The sequence below is a fragment of the Simochromis diagramma genome, unplaced genomic scaffold (genome assembly GCF_900408965.1).
Source record: "Simochromis diagramma unplaced genomic scaffold, fSimDia1.1 OVJJ01000602.1, whole genome shotgun sequence".
Taxonomy (NCBI): Eukaryota; Metazoa; Chordata; class Actinopteri; order Cichliformes; family Cichlidae; genus Simochromis; species Simochromis diagramma.
In genome coordinates, this window is record NW_024387040.1 from 7,900,680 (window position 1) to 7,921,025 (window position 20,346).

Here is a 20,346-nt window from a genome sequence, read left to right on the forward strand (position 1 = left end):
CTGGTGCACAGTGGGCCAAAAGCAAACTAGAGACACGGACTGGCGACAGAAAAGCCGATCAGCTGATCATTAACATTCTTCCTCTTTGTTTTCAGAGATTAGTCATTTTGTTTTTGCACGATCCCTGAAAAGTGAAGTTCTGGCACCGAATTTAAGATCAGATATAACGAGGATACGTAAGACGGACGTTCTAGTCAAAACATTCTTCCTCTTTTTTTGTCATTTTTTTTGCACATCCCTAAAAGTGAAGTGCTCACACAAATAACAGAACTAAGCTCTCAAAAGTTGATTCTGTTCATCTGGATGTAGAGTTTTCAGTGGGAGAAACGTTTCGTCACTCATCCAAGTGACTTCTTCAGTCTCAGCTGACTGCAGGTTTCCCCAATCTTATAAACAGTACATTTGCATAATGGCTGAAACTATCACCGCTGATGAACAACCACTGATCAATGGCCATTGGTACCATTCACAGAGAGTTGGGGAATGGCTGCAATCACAGCATTGTAAGATGGTGAAAGATGTACCCTTAGGCCCCCTCCTCAATTCAGAGATGGGCTTTCCCTTATCACATAAATGGCCTCCATTTATGTGAAAAGGGATCCTTCAGATCCTTCAAAACTAAGCGTCTGAAGGATCTCTCTACTACAGGACCAGATCAAACAAGTTAAAGTACCAATACTAAATAATACAAATTATTACAAAATACCCTTACTAATAAAAATAGGTCTAATAAAGAAATATCCAGATTATAACACAAAATTGAAATATAAATAAAGTTGATCATGGTACCCAGATCAAAATGAATTTTTGGCCCAGATGTGCCCCACAGCTGCAGTTTATGGGCCACACTGGCTTCTGCATGTCAGTCACATGCCCACCAAATTTCAGGCCCACACGATACAATGTTCAGCCTGGCTTGCTAATGATTTTGGGCCACATAAATGGCACATGACAATACATCTGCAACACATTGCATTGTCAGATAGTTTAGTCTCTTTCTTGTACTGTATTGGAGCAACTGTAACCCACATAATTTCCTTGGGGATTAATAAAGTATGCTGATTCTGATTCTGATGACACATGCCACTGCCGTACCTCAGTAATTCTTATTCTTTCAAAACAATTAATACACTAAGACATATATATTAAGATTTCAAATGTTAACTTTATTTCTCTTTATTTCCAAACTAAAGTCCATCAAATACCTTACCTGGAACAGTTTCTTTCTATGCCATTTTCATCACACACTACTTTTAAGGACATTTCACATGTTATTTCAGTGCAGTATATGTTTTTGACATGAATCCAAACAGGTTTGTCCCTATTCTTAAAAGTAATAAAGACACTGAATGAAAAAACTTCACTGACTGCTGTGAGTTAGGCAGTAGTTCACCTCCTACTCCTGACCTTTCCTGGTAGTTTCTCTTGCAGCTTTAACTGTGGCTTGCTTAATGTCTCAGGGAAGTAAACTAGAAGATTTTGTGACACTTCACCAGTTTGGCCCAATTAAATATGTTCAGTTAACAATTTTCCGTTTGTCTTTGCCATATCATCATGACGGTACAGCTGTCAATAAGTTACTTTGATACTGAAGAAGGATTAAAACATGATATCTGGAGATGTGGAGTTATTGCACGTGTCTCATATTTTTTACTGTTTTCCATCTGTTTCATTTCTTAATTATTTTATAATTGATTATCACGTTTTCAGAAATATTTCTAGAGAAAAAAGGGAAAGTGATGATTCTAAGAGAAAAATCTGATTGTTTTAGTGCCACAGTAAAATGTATTTAGTGCAAAAACAAATCCCCATCTCATCACTGTTGCACTATTGGCAGATGCTGCTCTGTATGAATCTAAGTGGACAGGGAGGCTAATCAAGGTAATGACTAATTACTGACAAAGCTATAGAGTTAATTGGTATTTATTGATCTGTTTTGTTTAAGGGGCCTGAGTTGTGCAAAATATTTATCCTCTCAGATTTTTACAACTGTTTTCATCTTTTTCTCCACTGAGGTTTGTAGGCACACACACACACACAAAAAACCTTTAAATGTTCGAGATGCTTAAAGCAGCCAAATGCATCATAATGGGGTCCTTTGTGCAAAAGTGTCTTCTTTATATTAAGCTTTTCCGTGACTCTAGGGCAGCTTCTGAATTCCCACAGCGAGTGTCTTAATTGGAACAAGCATGTGGTCCAAGTTATCCTTCCTGCGCAAGAGGAGTGCCAACTAAGCAATGAGAAAAGAACAAGTATAGTGAGCAGTCCCGAGAGCAAAGAAAGGTGCTTTGGAATAAAAGAAAAGAAACCTTCCCTCTCATGAAAGGTTTCCAAGTTCTTGCCCTCAAATGTCTGTTTCTGGGAAAAGCGAAAAACACACAGCCAAGAGAGGGATCATCATCAACGTACGTCTTCTGGTTTCGCATGTCTGGATTCAAATGCTGTGACAATCAGAAAGTAATATTTTTCTATGAATTACATTTAGCTATTACCACAAATCATATGTTTTGGGGGCCGAAGAGCCTGCGGTGAAACAGCTCAGGAAACATATTTAACGTGTTTCTAGCAGCTTGGTGCTTTTATAAGTCGTCCTAATTATATTAGAACCGCTTTTTGACATGTAGATAGAAAATTATAGAGCCTGGCTGGTGGAAGATATTATCAGCTGATATATCTGTGTGTGTGTGGGTGGGGGGGGATTCTGAATATAATGAAGGAAAACATCCTGGTGTTATCATGTAGTTTGAAACATGAAAATCAGAACATTACCTCCCTAAAAATTGGTCCTGCTATTCTGTTTCTGAGACTGTGAGGCTGTAAAATCTGATTTTTCAAATATCCTGGATTTGTGATTTTATTCCTGTTTACCTTTTACACAGCAAATCAGTGCATCCATCCATCCATTTGGGTATTTATATGGATACTGATCCCAAATGCAGCAGTATTATCAGAGACACCAGACCAGTGACGTTCCAACCTTCCTCTCCCCGGCCAAAGCTGAGGGGCTTGGGGGACACTGCAGAAACCAGTATACAGATATGACTTCTTTAGCGTGTCCTGGGCCTCCTCCTAGCAGGAAATGCCAAGGTGTCCAAGAGGCAACCTAGTCAGACGCTCAAACCACCTAATCCAGTTCTTTATTACGTGGAGAATTAATGGCTGTACTATCAGCTCCTCCCAAATGGGTGGGCTAATGATCCTGCAACCAAGCTCCTCGTTCTACTTTACTAAAAATTAAAATCAGTGCATTTTGATTTTTGCTTGTAGTATTTTGCAACTTTGTTTACCGGAGATTTAATACGGAATTTTACCTCTAGAGCTAAGATCTAACTGATGCTTAAGCTTAATTAAGTGTAATTAAGTAACATCACTTTGGAGTTAACGCATAGCTCATTTTATTTATCGGTTATGGTTTCAAAAGTTTTCCACATATTTAGTCACAGGAAAAGATAATGTGCATTTAAACAGAAAAAGTCAGGTTTCTATTTCATGTATTTTCACCATCAGTGAAGAAGTAAGCTATTTCCAATAGAACAAAAGTGTTAATGTTATGTATCTGAAGAGGGCGCTCTCACAGTTCAATCACCTGAGTCTAGGGGAAAGGTGAGCGATGGGACAGAAGTGGAGTCTACAGATTTTTCTTAATTGAAAGAAATGCACGAGGAGGAAAAGAAGTAAGACGGACACTAAAAATAGAGCCAGTCTGTACTTCTGTACAGCCAAAGTCTGCTGTGTCTATTATTGCTCCATCTTTCATAAAAACAAGCCCCTCTGAGTGAAAGTCTCTTTTGTCCACCGGGGAGCCTTCAGTCGACAAATGCGTCATCCTGAACCTCCAAAGTATTTCTGCTCGCAATATTTTCCCACGTCACTCAAATACCTGCCTGTGTCCGCGACAGCTCGCTGGGTTTGCCTCCCCAGCTTCTGCACACGCGGAGCATCAAACAGAAGAAGAAGGGTCATTGGCTCTGAGGAGTTGATGACGGCGAGAGCGCACTCTTCTCCAGGAGCGCATTTTTAGCCTTTATTTGTCTGACTAACGCTCTGCATCTCCGTCCTGTGGGATGACATTACAGTGCAAGGACTGAGATTCGTATTTATGCGGTCACTTTGTTTGCTAGTATTTATTTTTGCTTAATTTTGGAGGCGGAGAGCGCGTTTACTGTCCAGGAGCGCGCGGCGTGGCACACGCTGGAACAAAAAAACAGCTCAGTGCAGCGCAGGCAGGTTTCCCTTTTAAAAGCAGCAGGACAGGCAGGAGAGTTACGGAGTCTTCTCGGGGAAGCGGTGTCTGTGCGTGACAGAGACGGACTCTAAAAGAAGACGAAGAAGAAGAAAAAAATCGGGATACTGAGCAGAAATCGGCAGCGGGAACTTGGATATGGCGCCTGTGAAGATGTTCGACCTTTTTGTTGGAGTTGTTTTAGTTTTGCAGTGTGTGTGGAATGTGCAAGCCGAGATCACAGCCAGTAACGGTAAGAAGACCACATTAGCCATCAGGCATTAACCTGCTAGGACCGAGTTGAGATCTGTGCCTTAAAGAGTCAAGTTCGTGCATAAGTCTCCTCTGCAAAGCGTGCAGGAGAAATGATGCAGACACAGGTGGACTGCTGGTTAGCCTCTGCGTGAGATTGTTTTACGCGCAGAATTCATTGTTTGCTGCTGCAGAGATCCACTTGTGTGTTTTAAAAAAAGAGTGGACAAACATCCTGTCTCCTTTTTATTTTAAGAATTCATTAGCCTAAAGAAGGCTGTCATGACCCACTAACTTACTCCCTTTCGAGTAGACTTGATCTGATGCTAATTATCATAATTTCCCAACTACTACAAGGTTCACTTAATTGCTTTGCTTTTCCTGCATGTTCTTATGCACTGCCTCCGAGCTCGGCTGATTTTTTGTGTTTTCGCATTAATTCAGCTTGTGCAGAAGCACAACAAGCTTCCTCTTCCTTGTTCTTCCCACTCTGACATGTAAGGTGGAAGTGTCAACCATGTGCAACTTTTCACAGTTCTTACTTTTATTTAAGGTTCAGGTTGGATACCTAGATGTTCATCCTGTTGATGTCCTTGATTGTAAGACAAAGTCCATACTGGAGAATCAGGATTCCTGTGCAAACAATATCCCTACTGTAGTCCACCTGAACCCCCCAACAAACACACACACACACAGACACAAATCTGTAATCTCAGCCCATCCCACGTCAGTTTGCCCTCGGTGGGAGAAGTTCGTGCCAGCATCGGTTCTGTTCGCGCTGGCCAGCTCGTGTTTCCCAGGGCTTTTTTATTGCTGGCAGCAGATCTTCATCACGTATCAGATAGTGGTTAGAGAAATGTTCAACTGCTGACAGTGACTGTAAATTCAACTCGCATGTGTGTGTGAGTGCAGACCACAGGGCTGTTTGGCCCTGTTTGGGAGAGAGAGAGAGCGCGATGCTATCAGCTGCGTGTGTGGTGGTTTGCACAGGGGCATGCACGTGCTGCTCGTGTTTTTTACACTCTCACACAGTCTCATTTACGAATCCTGCCACACTCCAGGCTCAGAGCTTAGATTAAATTTTCGGCTCATTTCCTTCGCCTGGTATTAAAGCTTGTTTTAGAGGTAGACAGATTACAGGAATGCCCACCAAACCAGCGCTACACTCGGAGTCCTTCATCAGTCCATCTCCTGCTTGAGCTGGATGCAGCAAAACTGTATGTGGGACGGTATTTTTAGATATCTGGGTGAGGTGCTTCCCTTGCCGTGGGCTGACCTCAAATCCGCTGGAAGGAGCAACCCCTGCCCTTCTTTAGATAGGCCTGTATTAAGAGAGTGCAGGTGGACTCTTCCACTCTCTGTAGGTCCTCTGGGATGATATAATGCACCATTCACATTTAGAAAAGCTCGCAGGCCCTCTGAAAGTGGCTGAGCAACTCCACTAGAAGCTGAGATCACAGCAATGGTGGAAACATTCCCTTCTTCTTTATTAGTTAGATGAGTTGTGGAACACATCTGGGCGAAATTACACAACATCCTGTGAGTGCATTAGGATTTGTTTTTTTTTAAAAAAGCTTTCAGTCTGTGGCTCTGGATGTTCACCCAGAGATACACTCAACAGGGGCACTCTCAGAAAATTGACACTGATTTTGGGGTTAATTTTCACTCTGCTGCTTTTCTCCGAGTGGAAAAAGAGATGTTCCACCAGAGCCTGGAGAGTATCTGCATGTGCGATAGGGGAATAAGAAGGAGAGCGTGAGAGAGAGTCTTGACTCATGTAATGATGTGGTCTGATTTAAAAGCCTTTGCTGAAGGCTGTTAATGTGCTAAGATTGCGGTTGTGTGTGGAATTTCATTTCGTTGCGGATGCTGGGAGTGGGGTTTCTTCACGGGCTGGAAGAGGCTGATAGAGGGTTAAAAAGCTTACAGGCTGCAGCGACTGTGGACGTCTCCAGCTCCAACATGACGCTCCTCATCCATCACGCTGCCAGCAGCTGCCTTTGCAGTCCTACAGGCGCACACTCAGAGGCACATTAAAATGAGAGCTGTGAAGAAAAATGCATGCTGGCCATCAAAGACTTTCATGCCTTGGTTTTATTCTTGTGGGTAAAATACCTAGCTATGTTCCTAGCTAACAAACCGCATATCAAAGCTTTTATTGACGACCTCTGTGTCCAGAGTCACGTTTCTTTCTCTCTGTCTCAGACACAAAACAGAGATTACAAGTTTGAACATGCGAGATCTCAGGCACATCAGGTGCTTTAAAATCCACCTGTTTTAAGTCCTTTTCAGTCTGTGCATAAACAGAGGTGAAGAAAAAACCTTTAATTCTGGGCTCAGGAGGGAAAGTTGGAGTATCAACAGTATAAACAAAGTCCAGTGGAAGCAGAATAAAGCTGAAACTTTGGAGATAAAATGATGACACATGAGCCTTCTCTTATTTATTCCAGTATTGGAATTTAGTCAAAGTCATCAGAGGTATATGCACAAAACTCTCCTTGATGCCATTACACTGTGGGTCAGGGCAGGTCTCACCTCCAACATGTGCTTTTTTTGCACATGCTACTGTTAACAGAGGATTTATACTACTGTGTTAAATCTGAGCTGTAGGCTATGTCATAAACACAGACCCCTTTGAAACCTTAAGATGTGAGCTATGCCACGATGCACACCACAGTGGAAATGTACTGTAGGTGTTTGGCATGGTCAGTGCTGTCAGTTCCTTCCGTGCATATCCAACTTATTTTTTTGCCACAGGTTTTAAATTCACCCGTAAGAAAATAACATCGCCTCAATATGAAGACACATTTATCAGCAGATTGCTGGAGGGAGATTGCCGAAACTATTGGAATATAACTGCCTTGAGGCGACTGTTGTTGTGACTTGACGCTATGTAAATAAAACTGAATTGAGTTAAGCTGAACTGAATATGGGGGAATATACAAAGAACTGAAAAATGGAAGGACTCTGAAAAAAAAGAACATTGACTAAAACAAAAATAAAGGGCCCAGGAGGGAAAAACAAACAAGTAGAAAAAAATACCCCAAAGGATATTCTTTATTTCTGGTACCACATGAAACACTAGCACATGACCACAAGGTAATTAACAGCACGCACAAGCATGAATGCTGGGTAGGGTAAAGATTCACCACAGCCCAAGTCCAAATTGGTACAAAGATGCAAAGCAGGTTTAATGTTGAGAAGGATGATTCATATTTTGAATTTATTTAATTTATTTCATCACCCCAATCTTTTTCTGAGCCTAATCAAGAAGTTTTTCGCCCCTAAACCAGACGCTAATTAAACTGGAAGCAAAGACTGAGCTAAAATGACAACAGTGTGTAAAAGCGGTGTTGCTGTGGCCACAATCTTGTGACAGATTGTCATTATTTGATGCCTGTGGCCACTACTAAGTTGTGTCTTACAACACTAGTAATGCAAATTCCTTTGCATTTGCAGTGTTGCTACATTTCCCTCTTCTCTTCGTCATGCTTCGGAGGTGATTCCCAACACAAACTGCCTGCTGATTCAAAGCAGGAGATTCCAGCTCGGTCTTCTTTAGTTGTTCTCCTTCTTTAAGCCTCCTCGGAATCTCGCCCCCACCATTTCTCCCTTTTTCTGACATTGCACATTTCAGAACGGACAGAATGAGCTAGCTTCTTTACCGGCCCCACTGAATGACTTGCTGAAAGGAGCTGCTATGAATGGATGAAGGGGGTGGGGGTGGTCTGAGGGGGTGACAGACAGGGAGGGGCGGCGACGGCGGCTGGGTTTATTGTGCTGCCCTCTATGTGGCAACAGCGGGCCATGGCATATCGTCCCACCCACCCCCGCTTAGTAGCATCCAACAGCAGCACCAGGTTCTTGCATTAGTCACGCCTGACCCTTGTCGCTCAGCCCTCCGCCCCTTTTAGTCCGAGGAGAAGCTCACGCTGATGGCTTTAGAGGGCTGGAGAGCCACACGGAGTTCAATAGGCTCAGAAACAAAAAGCAAAGAGGCCACTAGTTAATGAAGCCCAGTGCAGTTAAGCTACTCTTTAAGCTTTTTTCTTATTGGTTCAAAAGTTCCTTTACATCCAGTTGTTAAAACATGCTGCCTGAGCTATCACATAGTTTTAATGATTACTGCTAGGCAAGAATCATGTCTGTAGAGTAAGCTTGAAACGGTCAGATGGAGGACCAGGAGATTTGTGATGGTTGAAGCTATGCAAATTTGGATGTCAGTGAAAGATGACAAGCATTTTCCAATCATCAGAAACATCCCCTCTCTGCAGATGATTGCAGCCAGTAGACCACAGTAAGGCTGTTATCTGCTCCTCCCTTAGACTCGGCTGAGGGATGTAAGAAATAGATCATAAGCTGAGGAGTGGAACAAGCACAATAGTTTTGATTTTGGGTAGGAGGAGTTGTGTTTTGCATTGGGAAACATTTGAGAGGATAACCGAGAAAGGGCGGAGGCCTAGAAAACAGGCACTTGCCCATCTTTTCTGACCGTCATAGTGAAAGAAGAGACAATAACAGCAGAACAATATCAAAATATGGGACTCTAAAGTGTAGTGAGTGATGATTAATAGCTGAGATTATAGGAAGGAAAAATAAAGGGTAGCAATAAAGGAAAACAGTTCCCCTGGGCACTCTTCTGCAGTTACATATTGTCAAACTAATGTTCTGCTCAGACGTCCAACAATCATTTACAAGTGACTAAGTGTTTGCATGCCTCATTTGCTTCTGGATCAGTTTATTTTCCCAAAAATCTAAACATGCTGCAGTCCATGCACTGAATTTCTGAGAGGAAGAAGTTTGGATATGATAAAAAACAAAGTGCAACAGGAACAGAATGAATCACGGCGTGATTGGAAACTTTAGAGATGAAAAGTTGTGGAAAAAAGTCTTTTCTTATTCATAAGGCATAAAATATTGATGTTTTGTTAAATTTGGCACATTTAAATGCACTTAGGACTGGCTGGGTGAGTTTTGTATATTTGTACAGTACATCTAGAGTCATTGCAAACTCAACTCTTATCGGGCCTTAAGCCAGACGTTTTCTGTATTTAAACCTAAATAAGCTTCTAGGGAAAGAGAAAAGTAAGAGCGAAGCACCCAGGGAGACATGGACCAACCTTTTGGCTTAGAAACCTGTGACTTAAGCTACTCTTCTTCCAGCTGAGGATCATGCAAGAGATGTAATTTGGTGGCATGCAAAGAAGCATACATGTTATGTTTTCCTGAAGTCAGCCCACTGTCTTTGGTTTTGTTGTGTTTCTGCATCCAGTTCAAGATGCATGGTGGTCATGGAGTGAATTCAAGGATGTGTATATATATATATATATATATATATATATATATATATATATATATATATATATATATATATATATATATATGTGCTCTAAACCTGGTGTTCTAGGAAACATATTTTGTTTTACACTGATTTCATTCCTCCTCATAAAAGCTTCACTAGTGCCGGTTTCATCTGGTTGTTCTGCTGCAGTTAATTGACTGCAGATTGGAAAATTAACCCCAGCAATGACTCCTGATGTTTGTGTAATGATAGTGGAAGGAAATGTGTATCAATTCACAGTTGCTTTGCAGATTTTCCAGTAATTTGGTTGTAGCATTGACAAAGGATCAAACATATGTTAACCAGACCGAGTTTGTATTGACAGTCTACAGATTATTATACAGTATTTAGTGGGTGGATATAAAAACAAATCTTCTGTCATTGTTATAGAATTTATTTGAAGGGTTTTCTATTCATTGCACATTATAACAACCAATGATGTCACTTTTCGACCGAGGCGTGAAGGTGTAGCATTTGCAACAGTTGACTGTCCTCTGTACAGCCCTGCACACTACTCCATCCAGGATCTCAGCCAGACTTTCCATTTCTTCTGTTTTTGGCCTTTCCAGGACAAAATGCCCGGCTTATAAACAGTACTTAAGCTGTCAGTTTCAGTCTATGTTTATTTTGGTACTAGACCATGTGAGAATTGGAGTTCATGGAAGATTTGCTGTTTGCTTTAGTGTCTGTTGTAAGAGTGTGTGCCTCCCTGAGTGTCTGTGACTAAGATTGAAAATATCTGCAGCTTTTTTATGTTTCAACAACTTTTTTATTAACATGTCCCAAGCTTTAGGGTACTTTTAAATAGGAAGTGAGCCCTGCGTTCTTTCCACACACCAGCAGGTGAAAGACAAACAGAATGACAACGTGTTTTCCACTTTCAGTCTGAAGTATTAAAACTATCCCAGCAATATTTTAGAGATGATGAAATCTGCCTGTTTGTTACTGCTGACGGCTAACTTTGGATCGCATCAGTATTGGAACTTATAAATAACAACATCACGTGTTGGATTCTACTTAGGTTCACAACGCAACTACACTGATATCTAAACTGATATATAGTCCAGCCCGTCTACGTGTGTTTTGCGGACTTGGAGAAAACCTTGGAGAAGACCACTTCCCCCCAGTGAGGGCTTCAGGTACAGAGTATTGGACCTATTGTTTCGAGCTATCTATTACCGATATATAGTATGACCCTGGTTTGCAATGCTGACAAAATGCAGTTGTAGTTCTGTTGGTTTAAACCAATTATGAACTTCAGCTTGCATTGGGGCGGTTTGCAGTTGAGTGTGGTTCTAAGCTGGTATCCACGCTTGGTTGGGAATGAGTTGCTACCCCAAGTTATGGACTTTAAGTATTTCGGAGTCTTGTTTGTGAGTGAGAAAATGAGAGAGATGAGCATGATAGTGAAGCTTTCGATTTACTGGTTGATCTATGCTTCTACCCTCACCTACAACCACGAGAGGAGGGTAGTGACTGAAACGATGAGATTGCAAGCGACAGAAATGACCTTCTTCTGGAAGTTGTCCAGGAAGAGTAGAGTCCCCACTCCTCACACTGAAATTGGCCAGTTGCGGTTGTTCTGGCATCTGCAGGCTCAGGTCTGTACTGTACTATCCCTTTTATTCCAACCATGAAACAAGAACAGCCACCGAAGGTATAAAAGTTTTGTAATGTTTTTGTATGTTTGTGTTATCCTAGAAAACAGCTGGCTGACTGTTTTTGGAGGCTGCTCGAAGCCTTTCCTCGATCGCCTTCTGGTTTATGTCCCTGTAAATTATGTATGAGTGGACTGTCAAACTGCAAAAATTCAATCTTCTTGTGTTTTTTCAACTAAAAGTAATGTGTGGTCTCGATAAACCTTGAAAAATAAAATGAGTCCCATACTGCCTCTTGAAAAGCTGAATGTTTTTCTATCTTGGAGGAGGTGCTCTTGATTCATGCAAACGAGCCGCAGTTGTCTCCCAGGACTGCGTACACCTGGCATGCCGCCACGCGACCCACCTATTGAAACTACACTGATAATTCTGATTAATTAGATGAGATGGACTGACTCCAAAACTCTTTTCTCCTCTTTACTGTAGACTCAGTTTCTTCTTGTGAAATAGATCGTGACAGAAAATATCAATGTACAAAACAAATATAGTTATGAATGAATTCCACAAAACATCCAATGCAACATATTTTATGTTGACGCCCCTTTGCAAACATGCATGCTGCCTTTGAAGTAAATCTCTCCCATGTTAATACATTCACCTGCACAGTGTTGCCCCTTTGTTTTTAGTTTTGCACTTTTGCAAAGGTTTACTGGATCATCTTTTTTTCTTCACTTTGTTTGAGGTCTTCGAGGGGTTTGGCCTAATACAGGCCAGCAAGTCGCTGGTATTTAAAGTCAGGTTTTGAGTGCTGAATTTTATGTGTAGCATAACATAAAATGGCCGGCTGGTTGTCAGTCAGCTGTGGGGTCTGTAACAGGAGTCCTGTTAACTAAAACCTCATATAACATCCTGAAAATGTAATGATGGGAAACACAGATGGAGTGATTTCATGCTTGACACTTTATGGCAATATGTCTTTTTATTTGTGTCTAATGGGAGTAATTGCAGAAATTAATTGCAGGTGTTACAGAATCATGAAATCTAATTTTCCCTTCAAAAAAACATATCAGCTTATATATTTACTCTATTTGTATACTGTAGCATCGTGACCTCTCTCTGGGCCTTTTTTCCCCAATACATAAAAAACCCTACCAGTGCTCATAGTATAACCTAGCTGTGTAAAATAAGAAAACTGTATGCATCCTGTATGCACTGAAATGATGCAAAGATATGATGCACTCAATAAGGAAGGTTGAAAGCAGCAGCTCTCCAAAGGGGAACAAAGCATTGCATGCATTGCTATCATGAAGGAGAGAAGAGAGTGTGATGTTTCAGGCGGTCCAGGCATGCTGAAAGAAGATAAGGTGTCAACCCAGCCGAGCAGCCTGTCACACCACCCTGCAGCGGGCTTCATATCCTCCACCCAGCAGGAGCAATGGTTTAGCTTTGTCCCACTCAAGCAAGTGTCACTCACGGGGTTCATGGCATGCTGCTTCATGCCTTCGCCTCGCTCAGTGTGCATGTGTCTGTTAGTCCTTAAGCAGCAGTTTTCACTGTTGTTTTGTTGCTTTCTTTATTTTGCAAAAAGCAAAACCTTTCTCACACACACACAAACACACACAAAAACCTGCACTTGGTTGGCTTGATTTACAGATTTAATCTTGTAAACTTAGTTAGGTTTCAAGGACTGGTGGAAACTTTCCAGTATTTTGTTAAAATAAAAACTAGCTTCAGTTTGGTTCTGTGGCACCAGTGTTTTTGAATCTTCAAATTAACCTCTTACTAAAATCATCTAGTAACATCATGTTCTTCAATTAGGTCCGCCCTTGAATTGAAATGGTAGTCATAGGGTTTGGAGGAAGGTGTCGTTCTTCATATTTATGAAAACATCCATTGAGCCGGCATAGGGCGAGAGGCGAGGTGCACCCTGGACAGGTCCCCAGTCGGTTGCAGGGATAACAATCTTTAAAAGCAAAAGTCCCAAAAACGTGCCCTTATTAGCATATATATTATCACTAGTTTACTACTTAGAGTAGTGATCAAGTGCTACCATGGTAATAATGATCAGTCATGTGTGCAGTGCTTTACTTTAGTAACAGCAGATTTTTCAGGAATGCACTCTTATAACTGACCACTGCACTAAATTCAGCAATCACACTAAAGTTATTAATCGATTGCTAGAAAAGCTGTGGCCACATTTTTCTGTGAAGTGCGGTTTGGGATGGTTTTAAGCTTTACTCCCATATTTGTGGTCATACCTAAACATTAACAGAAAGAGCTTGCGTGGGTGTGCTGTAGCTATCTGCTTTCAGGTTCGATGTGTGGTGCGTTCAGAGATATGTTGGTTGGAACGTGAGTTACTGTTGCCTTCCCATCAGTATGAAGCAGTCTTACGATTCTCTTCTGACGTCTCCCAACAACAACCCAGAGAATAACACCTCACTGGATATTTTCTCTTTTTCTGACTATTCTATAAACCCTAGAGATGGTTATGTGGGAAACTCCCAGCAAATCAGCAGTTTCTGAAATGCTCAGACAAGCCCATCTCGTACCAAAAACCATGCCACGTGTGAATCCCCGTTCTGAGTCTCCATTTGAAGGGTTAGTGTTAATATTATCGTCTGAGAAATATCAGCTAAACATATGCTATGTTAAGCTAACAGTTAGCTGAAAGTCTGGCAGTAATGTGCCATACTTCCTGCCCTTGCTGACATAATTTTTGCCAGAAAAGGCCAAAAGGCCACATTTTTTCAGTGATCGCAGTCACATTAAACATGCTGTTACTGTTCTGTTTGTTGATTGGTTTATTAAGCTAGCACACTCGCACCAAACGGCATCAATTGCAGGCTCATTCGTGCCGTTGTTTTCTCCCTCCTCTAATTTACAGCTGTCTGGTGTAACATGTATCTTTTGCAGTTATTATCCTGCTAATGCTGCACACGCTTAAATCTGTTCAATCAATCTTTTTGAACTGCTCCAAGTAGGGCTGCACGATTAATCGTTAGAAAATCGCGATCTCGATTCATACTTATGTGCGATCTCATTTCCAAATGACAACGATTTAAAAAAAAAAAAAAGACAATGACGATTGTACCGCATTTTTATCCGGGACGTAATCTGCATGAAAACAAGCGCTCACTCTTCCTGCTCAACAAATGACAAGGGCGGAGCCTTATACCACGTGATACAGAAGCTGTGCCGTGTGATGCTAATATTAGCAGGGAAAAAACAACGGAGAGCATGACGAGCAAGTGACAGGAGAAAATCCGTCCCGGTCAACCACCCAAACATCAATAACGGGAACCTTATACAGCGCTTCCCTATACACGTCGAACTCCCGCAGGCACAAAGAAATTACGGAGGCTATCACTTATCACCTGACCAAAGATATGGCTCCCATCAACACTGTGCAAAACGAGGGATTTAGGAAAATGATCAACACCCTAGACAAACGCTACACAGTGCCGTCCCGCAACTATTTTTCTATTGTTGCACTACCTGCTCTATACACGCAGCGTCGAGCAACGGTGGAGACGGAATTTCAAGCAGTACAACATTTTGTTGTTTTTATGTTTATTTATTGTTTTTATGTTCAGTCTCAACTGTTACGAAGTTGATGTGCAGTTAATAAGTGCAATAAATATTTATACTGGAAAAGAAAATCGTGAGAGAATCGTGATCTCAATTCTAAGCCAAAAAATCGTGATTCTCATTTTATGCAAAATCGTGCAGCCCTAGCTCCAAGGGAATTCTTGCAGACACTCATTTAGTCTTTTCCTTGCTGTAGATCCAACAGCCCTGCCTTTGTTAGTCTGCCCGGAAAGTGTCTCAGCCTCCCCGATCCAGAAGTTCCTCTTTCCCCACCAAACTCATCCTGACAAAGAACAAGTATGCCCCGCAGCAAGTGCTCTTCACAGGACAACACAGACTGCAAGACTCTGACAGGTCGTAGCATTTTGGAGAGGAATGAAAAGGTTTACAGCCACCACTTTAGTTCTGAAAATAGATGGCGACTTTGATGATGGCAGCATGTTTTTTTGTTTTCCACCTTGCATTTATCTCTATGGACTGAACAAATCTTTAGGATCTGGCTTGCTGTTTTTCTCTAGTGAACACGTCATTGTTATACATGCTTTGAGGCATGTCTTTGTGGGTTCAGTGCAATTTTTTGATGCCTTACAGTAAACACCAAAGAAATTGAAACTGACTCAGATGCTGGATCTTTATAGTCTCCGGGAATTAAAATTGGACATCGTCATCTGCTCCTGTGCTTGAAAGAGAGCAGTCAGCGTTGTTCTACAGTTTGTTTTGCTTTTCCCCTGTCGAGTGAGTCATGAAGACTAAACTTTTGTAACTCATGTGTATGGCTTTCTTCTGGCCATGGTGTTCATCACTCGACCCTCCAAGAGTCAGGGTTGCCAGGAATTAGGAGGATAAGGGATTGTTCTCACAGGCCAGTAGAAGTTTCTGGAGGTCAGGGTGATTTTTTTTTTTGTTTGGACAAACTTGTTCCAGAGTGTCCCAGCTGTCTGGCTAACTAATTTTGGACTGAGCTCATACTGAAGCTGTAAACAGGAGGCTGGTCTTCTTAGTGGGAGCTACGGCACATTTCCATCTGTGCCCTTTTTTTTAAAAAGAAGTTCTTGGGACATATCTATTTGACTAGTGCATAAAAAATTAGAAAACTCTTCTCACAGTTCTTGGAAACAATGGCACCATGCCCATATTTTCCCAGGGAAACATGCCAGACAGTGTCCAGTACATCTTTAAAAGGCTACAATACCAAACATGCCTCTATTGCAGGGAACCAATTTAAACATTGAAATATCAGAGGAAATTGGATGAAGTGACCCCTTCTCTTTCTCTGACCTGATCCAACATGTTCAAAGATATCAGTGTGACTAAACAAAAACGGAACATTAAAAAAAAGGAAACACGTCAACAAGTGGTTCTGGTAAATGGTTTAGTTTGTGCCAGGTGTTCAGGTTTCTGTCCCCTCGCCAGTGTGGACTAGCAGAGATTTACTGGCAGTGCTCTGCACAGAGCCAGGAACAAAGGCTTTCTTTGAGTCTTTGTGGTGATAAATTGCAAAGGTGTTCAAGCTACCTTTGTGTGTGTGTGTGTGTGTGTGTGTGTGTGTGTGCGCGCACTGTAAATGGGAGAAAGAGGGAGAGGCTCGTATCAGTTCTCATGCTTTTCTCCAGTAACTAGAAACTCTCAGGTCTTAATCCAGAGGTCTGTCCTGCACTAACTCTGGGAGTTTATTGGTTTTTGGGGGGTTTTTTCCCTGTAGCTTCTAGCATGAGAAAGCATGCTGGTATCAGTGTAGGTCTGGGTGTGGTGAAATGTACAAGTTATGATCAAGAATGCAACAGCACGTCATTATAACAGCCACAATTGCTCAAAGTCTGTGGTTTGGCTTTGTGAGAACCAAGTTGGCTAGTCTGCAAGCCTCAGTCTGACTGCTCTATTAAATACAGGTATTTGTATACATGGGTGTGAATATATCTGAGAATATTTAGTCATTCTCTTTGCTGTCCTTTTTTCCCATGACAAAAACGACAGAAGATGAAGGGAAGTGAAGGGGCAACTCAGTAATTTCCTTCCTTAAGGCTGATGGGTCTTTAGTCTTGTCGCTAAACACAAAGTATTCTCTCACTATATGTCACTGAGGATTAATGCTCTTCAGATCTGCGACAATCCTGCTGAAGTACTCTGTCACCTCTCGAGGACTGCCGAGCCGCTTCACGTTTGAAATGTATTACCACTTTTCAGCAGCAACATGTGCATTTCGAACCTATAAAGTAATTAATTGTAATTAATTGTAGGCAGCTAAAGCCTTGTCCAAAGAATGTGATAAACAACCGCTATTATGGGGGGATTCTTAGAGTGGCGCTCTAACTGCATCATAAAGAGGTAATTGACTCCCATTTAAAGGCCTTTGTCTCCCGTGCCCCAGAATTGACTAATTAAATGGCAAAGAAATTAGTGCGAGCAGTTTAATTATGAATATGTTATTCATACCAGTGTACAAAGATAATACACATGCCCCTGTCCCAAACGGGCTGGGTGGCAGTGACACCGTGGAGGCAGCATGAGTGACAATAAAAGATTTCCACTCAACTACAGGGGCATACACGTGGAGGAGCTCTGGGGTGCAAAAGACAAAAACATCATTTTAGAAAACACAATGCAAAACAGACAACGCAGCACTAAAACAATCACAGCAGTTAAACAGAATACACAGAAAGATTAAAGATCAGTAAAGGAAGATTTTACACGTTTGACACAACAGTTTCAACAAGAAGCAGCATTTTAGACACTAAATACAAAATGCATCACATAATTTTATAAAATATAAAACAAAAATTCAGAACACATTTTAGGAAATTAAATTAAAAATGAATAAACAGTTTCTTTTTTAGGAAAATGAAATCACAGGGACAAAATTGAGACATTTTGCAAATCTGTGTGTTGTTTTTATTGTATTTTCTGAAGAGTTTTGCACCTAAGGGCCACCTTATTAAAGTTAAAATAGACAAAAGCAGTGTGTTTTTCAATACCCAGTCTCTTTTTCTTGTTACTGTCTGAGACAGAGGCAGTGTGGAGGGTTTTATCGTTGAACTGGTGTCCCACAGAAACCTAAAAATGTTACGTGACTCGGCTTCAGGAGGTCCAGTTATTGATTAAATGTCTGGCTGGTTCCCCGTGCACCTGAAGGCCTCTGCTATCGCAGACGCTTGAAGTGGTCAAGATGCCAACTCACTGTCCATCATCGCAACTGAAACCTGCTCGCTGCCAACCCAACTTAATCTAAAACCATTTATTTAAGTCATAAACTGTGAGGATCTAATTTGACGTCTATGATGCAATAAATATTTCTTTATTTTTTGTCTTTGACTTGATGAAATGAAAGACCTGCCTCCCAGCACATATTGAATGGGGGTCAAATATAAAATCCCCTCTATCCAGGGAGCTGCCAAACCACTGATATATGCCCGGAAAATCCCATCCATCAACGAGGAGCCAAAATTGAAATTGAAGGGAGACGATATGATTATAAATGAGTTATTTGATGCCCTTTTTGCCACAAGCCTGCCCCGCATGGCTGGCAGGTGTGCTGGTTTTCTTTTGAACACCCGTTTCTCAGCCCTTCAATAATCTCTAATTTCTTTGCTGTCAAAGTTTGACTGTCATTTGAAGCTTTATATAATTTTTAAAATATCATAAAATGCCACTACATTTTTTTTCACTATTATGCAAAGACTAAAAAGCTGTTATGGAAAAAATGAGCCAGCAGAGAAGTTCATGTTTATATGGTGTGTAAAAACAAAAAAACAAGCTCAAGGCTTCTTTTGTCTAAACGGATGTGGAGCCACATGCTGGGGTTACAGAGAATCAGATCAGAGATGATGATCGGTCCATCGGATCATACGCTGAGGGTAATTCTTTGTTTGCACATCATCATTAGGACAGAATGGGAATTGGAAATTTAGTGAAAGGTCAGAACCAGCTTGATGTGCCTGCTGTGTGTCTGTGCACAGTGTATCTGAGTCCAGCTTGTGTTCAAAGCTGTTGAGCCAGTTGCAGCTGTCAAAGTGTTTGAAGTGTTTTCTGAGTTATTGGGATTGGCCTCTGCAAAAGGTAAGATCCTCTTTTTAATTAAAAAAAAATCCCCTTTGGGGTGTAACAGTTCATCAGATCACTGTAAGTGGACACGTGTGGGCGAGCCTAAAATCAGTGAACCTGATTTGGATCCCAGTGTAACGTACAAGTGCTAAGGCAACAGAAAATCAAGCGCACGAGTCGAGTTGGCCTCTATCCCCTTTTGTCTCATAGCTGTTAAAAACACAGTCTGCAGGATCTGCTGACATTATCATCATTAGCAAGTTTAGCTGACTGTCTTCCAATTTTTGAGTTATCTTTTTAGCTTAGCTTGCCAGCCTCCCAGTGGAACAGAAACTTTAATTCATGTCTGGTGCATCCTCCGAGATCTTGAATATTTTAAAGGCCAGAAGGTTTCACTCACTAACAGCGGGTAGCCAGTTCGGTGTGTGCTAACTTAAAAGCTTAAAAGTAACCCTCATGTTCTTTGTTGCCAGTTTAAACTAAAGTGAGCAATTAATGGAGATTTGAACCTTGTGAATTATCACTTCTGAAATGTTTGAGGACATAATTTGAAGTGAAAATGGTGGAAAGAATATTAACTCAAATGTCAAAATAAGACATGCAAATGAATACCTCTTTATACCTCTCCATCCATATCCATTTATCCATTTTCTGTTTCTTATGCGGGTCTGGGTTACAGAGCAGCAGTTTAAGCAGATAAGCCCAGACCTCCCCTTCCTCGACAACCTCCTCCACCTCATCCAAAGGACACCAAAGTGTTCCCAAGCCAGCCGAGAGTCATCATCACTGCCTAGGATGCACCCAGGAGGTATCCTAATCAGATGCTAGAATCACTTCAACTGCCTCCTTTCGATGTGCTCTACTGAATGACCGAGCTCCTCACCCTGCCTCTCAGGGAGAGCACAGACATGCTTCAGAGGAAGCTCATTTCCACTGCTTGTATCTGAAATGTCATGCTTTTGGTCACTGAAATAATATTTTCACAATTTCACTGCTTGCCTTATATATCACATAGATTTCACTCTCCAAAAGCAGACATTTAACTAAAGTCAATGGGGACTGACTTCAGAGGAGCCTAGCCATCGCTTTAGTTATCAGTAAACCATGGAAGGTGACATTTGTCCTAAACTATATAGATACGTCCCAAATAATCTTTAACTATTCCCACGCCAGCTGGAAAGAACCTCAAAAGTAAAATCTTAATTCATAGATTGATGTGATACAAACAGACACGTTAGAGGCCCTGAGGTAGACTCTTTCTACATCAGTGGGGCTCAGGGGCTCCCGCTGCTGCCTTCTTATTA

The 20,346-nt window shown here is 41.4% G+C and overlaps 1 protein-coding gene across 2 annotated transcripts in view; it reads left to right on the forward strand.

The window, feature by feature from the left end:
* Nucleotides 1-3,656: 3,656 nt before the first annotated feature.
* The window catches only part of plxdc2b (plexin domain containing 2b), a 112,419-nt gene continuing 95,729 nt past the window's right edge, over nt 3,657-20,346 (forward strand). Inside the window, exons 1-2 of one of the 2 annotated variants that reach the window (XM_040043813.1) lie at nt 3,657-4,475; nt 19,722-19,850. In XM_040043813.1, the coding sequence (XP_039899747.1) occupies nt 4,382-4,475; nt 19,722-19,850 (223 nt within the window). In that variant the 5' untranslated portion in view covers nt 3,657-4,381. The remainder of the gene's footprint in view (nt 4,476-19,721; nt 19,851-20,346) is intronic. The other variant, XM_040043814.1, reaches the window with a different exon arrangement.